General features: G+C 45.7%; 1 protein-coding gene across 1 annotated transcript; it reads left to right on the plus strand.

Moving 5' to 3' along the window:
- Positions 1–1384: 1384 nt before the first annotated feature.
- Positions 1385–3048, plus strand: LOC310755034 (uncharacterized protein; the record flags this gene model as incomplete). Its single annotated transcript, XM_083631711.1, has 2 exons — positions 1385–1502; positions 1533–3048. A coding segment is annotated over exon 2 (1460 nt), but the record flags the coding sequence as incomplete, so codon positions are not given.
- Positions 3049–3733: the final 685 nt, after the last annotated feature.

The raw sequence follows: 3733 nt of genomic DNA on the forward strand, positions 1-3733 counted from the left end.
ACACCAGCAGGCAAGGTCTTTGTCAGAGGCCCCTTTGGTTTATTGCGGTCATAAAACAGGCTGGGAGCAAAAGGTCACACTGACCATACAAATGATAGAATACAATCAAGGTTGCAAAAACAATTAATTATTGTGCCTCCCATTAAACTTGAGCCACATCTTCCTAAGGTTAAAAGGGCAAGAGCTAATACAAACAGCAGCTGGCTAGGGAAGAGGCCTCTCTCTCTGAAGCTGCTTTGAAGCTTCAGAGAATTTAGAGAACTTATAGAACTTAGCTTTTACTAAGTTCTTTTTTTACTTAGACAAGATCTTTGCTTCTAAAAATCTATATATGTTATGTATGAAATATTGGCTTAAATGTAATTATGCAAAGGATTTAGAAAGTAAGAAATTATAGAATCATAGAAGAAGTTGGAATAGACCACGAGGGCCATTGGGTCCGGACCCCTGCCAGACAGAGAGACGCCATCGGAGCACTCCTGACATATGGTTGTCAAGCCTCTGCTTAATGACCTCCAAAGAAGGAGATCTTTCATTGATAATGTGTGGGAAGGTGAACAAAAAGATCTGTTCAGATAAAATTAGCCACCATCTGTTTTGGAGTGAATAGGGCAATAGGGCAAAAGATGAAATGTTAGTTAAGGCGCCTAGTCTAGGGCAAAAGGTTATCTGGTAATTAAGGTGCCTTGTAGAGATTAATGGCTATTTGTTTGCCAATTATAAATAGAAGGAAATATAGCTCTTTGTCTCCCATAAAAGGTAATAGGAAATGGGTGTATCTTTTATGATTGGTTCTAGCAAACAGCCAATAGGAATTTTAACCAGGCTGATTGGACAGAGGCAGCCAAAGGAGGAGCAAGGGGGCTGAGCTGAGGGAATATAAGTGCTGGCCATAATGGCAGGAGGGCAGGCCAGAGCTTGGTAACCATATACCACTGTGCCTCACATTTATTTGTCTGACAAATAAATTATTATTTTAATTTCTCTATTGCTGCGTTGAATATTTCATTCCAGCTAAGCGTTAACCACAAGCAGGGTGCTACATTTTATGGTGCCTCTGTGACTCGGATAAGTGGTCTGCTGGAACGCAGCCCCTTCGCCTTACTGGGCAGGGTACAAGAGGGAGGACCACTAACTGCTTACCCAGCGCGCACTGGAACATTTTTCCAGGGGAACGCAGAAGTCTCGTCTGTCTGATACCCTGCTCACCGACGGCGACGGACCGGGGGGAACCAGAGAAATAAAGAGGGATCCGCTAAGGGTAAGTGCACAAAGGGGTTTTGGCCCTCCAATTAATTGGGAGGAAGAGAAGTCTTGATCAAACTTCTGCGTCTCAGTAAGGGGGAAACTGAGTACGCTAGGTGGTTGGGTACATCAGACGGTGGTCTGGTGGAGGAAAAGGGAAAGGTTGGGAAGTAGAGTGTGGTGAAGTATCCAGCGCATTGTATGTGTGAGAAAGTACAATCTGTAGCTGACCTGAGTGTGGAGTGGGTAGTACTTCGGTTCCCAGTAAGGCGACTTCACTGGGCAAGGAACCCCACGAAGCGAGTGTGTGAGTGACTGAGTGGATACTTCACAGGGCCATACAATGGGAGTTGGGGGTTCAAAGGGGGAAAATACACCTCTTGAATGTATGTTAAATAATTTTAAGAAAGCCTTCTCAGGGGCATATGGAGTCAAAATGACGCCAGAGCGCTTGAGAACGTTATGTGAATTAGAGTGGCCGAAACAAAATACTGAATGGCCATCTCAGGGAACTTTTGATATAAATTTAGTAAGCAAACTTTGGACTAACATCGCCAAAGAAACGGGAGGGTGCCCAGAACAATTTTCATATATAGATTCTTGGCTGAGCACATTAAATAAAAATCCTCCATGGATAAGGGAATGCAAAGTCCAACGATGCAAATTATTGGCTGTAAAAGCCGAAGCTAGGAAAGGAATCTTGCCAAATAAACTCAAACCCATTTTTGAGGGACCAGAGGAAGAGGTGCTTCCACCTCCACCCTATGCTCCACACCGAAGGGAGCCTAATCCAAATACTCCACCAGTTGTAACCCCAAGGCAAGAAAGTGGAACGAATAATGGGGGTGGAGTCACAGAACTTGATTCCTTGATAGATTATGATAAATATCTTCAGGAGGCCTTGGAGTCCTATAATAAAGCCCAAGCAGAAGTGGTTATTCCACCTGTGAGTCCCAGTAGAACTCCATCTACAGTCTCCTTTAGTGGAACAACCAATTGCCCACTCCAAACCCCTGTACATCCAAATCCTAGAGAACTATTACAGAAGTTACAGGAAGACCTTGATCGGTCAGCAAGCAATACAGCCAGGCGTATAAAGCTGCTAAAAGAACGCCTTGGGACAGATACCATCCCCTATGATTTGAGGCCCCTAGAGCAAAGCGAAGAGAAAGGTCACGTAGTAGCCCCTCTTAGAAGAGTATTTGATGCACTTGAGGAGCCTGTGCTGGTTAACGGGCAACCCGGACCACGGCCACCTCGAACTTCGACCCTCCAGTACATTCCATTCACAACTACGGATCTGATGAATTGGAAAACACACACCCCATCTTTCGCAGAAAAACCTCAGGCTATGATGGACTTGGTGACTTCAATAGTAAATACTCATAGTCCTACTTGGACAGATTGCCGCCAACTCCTGAATACTCTGTTCACCACTGAGGAAAGAAGAGACATAATTGAAAAGGCACAGATATATTTGCGTGAGCAGGCCAGAGTGGGAAATATTTTTAATATTGACCGTCATCTCCAGGATAACTTTCCTTTGGAAGATCCTAATTGGGATCCAAACAATGCAATTCACCTGGCCAGGCTTACCACCTACCGCCAGACGCTTGTGCAAGGTATCCGCAGGGCATGCCAGAAGCCCACTAATATGTCTAAAGTCTCAGAAGTAGAACAGAAACCAAATGAGAGTCCGGGAGACTTTTTAGAGAGGCTGCAGGAAGCCTATCGTATATGGACTCCTTTTGACCCTGAAGCCCCTGAAAACAGCAGAATGATTACTGCTACATTTGTGGCCCAGTGTGCTTCTGACATTCGCAAGAAAATTCAGAAATCAGAAGGATGGGAAAGGATGCTGATGAGCCAAATTATGGCCATTGCACGTCGAGTTTATCGGAATAGGGATGAGGCTGAGAAACAAGAGAAGAAGAAGTGTCATAAGGAAAATATGGTGATGCTGGCCACAGCAGTGATGTGTTACCCATAACACTGTTTCGTGTTCGGGGCGCACCCACAAAAAGACTTAAGTTGTCACCTTTTGAGCTCCTGTATGGGAGGCCGCCCTCCTTTGTTCAGGATATTCCAGCTGACCTCAAACAAATAGGAGACTATGTGACACAGGGACAAGTGCAGTCTCTCTCCCGTGTTTTTGTTTCTCTTAACAGGTGGGCCCTCAGCGCACGCCGTGCAGCATTGCCGAGCCGATTCATCAGTTCCAGGCTGGCGATAGCTATGGGTGAAAGAGTGGAAACGCGATCCACTTGCACCTAAGTGGCGTGGACCTTACACCGTCTTGCTCTCTACTCCAACAGCGGTGAAGGTAGCTGAGGTGACCCCCTGGATTCATCACTCCCGTTTGAAGAAGTCCGAAGGCAGTTGGACGTGCAAAGGTGACCCCTCTAATCCTTTAAAACTGACTCTCTCCAAAAACCCCTGTATCTAGCCCTACGGGGAACGGGCTAGGTCACGGGCAACATTAGACGAC

This window comes from Podarcis filfolensis (genome assembly GCF_964270895.1).
Source record: "Podarcis filfolensis genome assembly, contig: HAP1_SCAFFOLD_93, whole genome shotgun sequence".
NCBI classification, from domain to species: Eukaryota; Metazoa; Chordata; class Lepidosauria; order Squamata; family Lacertidae; genus Podarcis; species Podarcis filfolensis.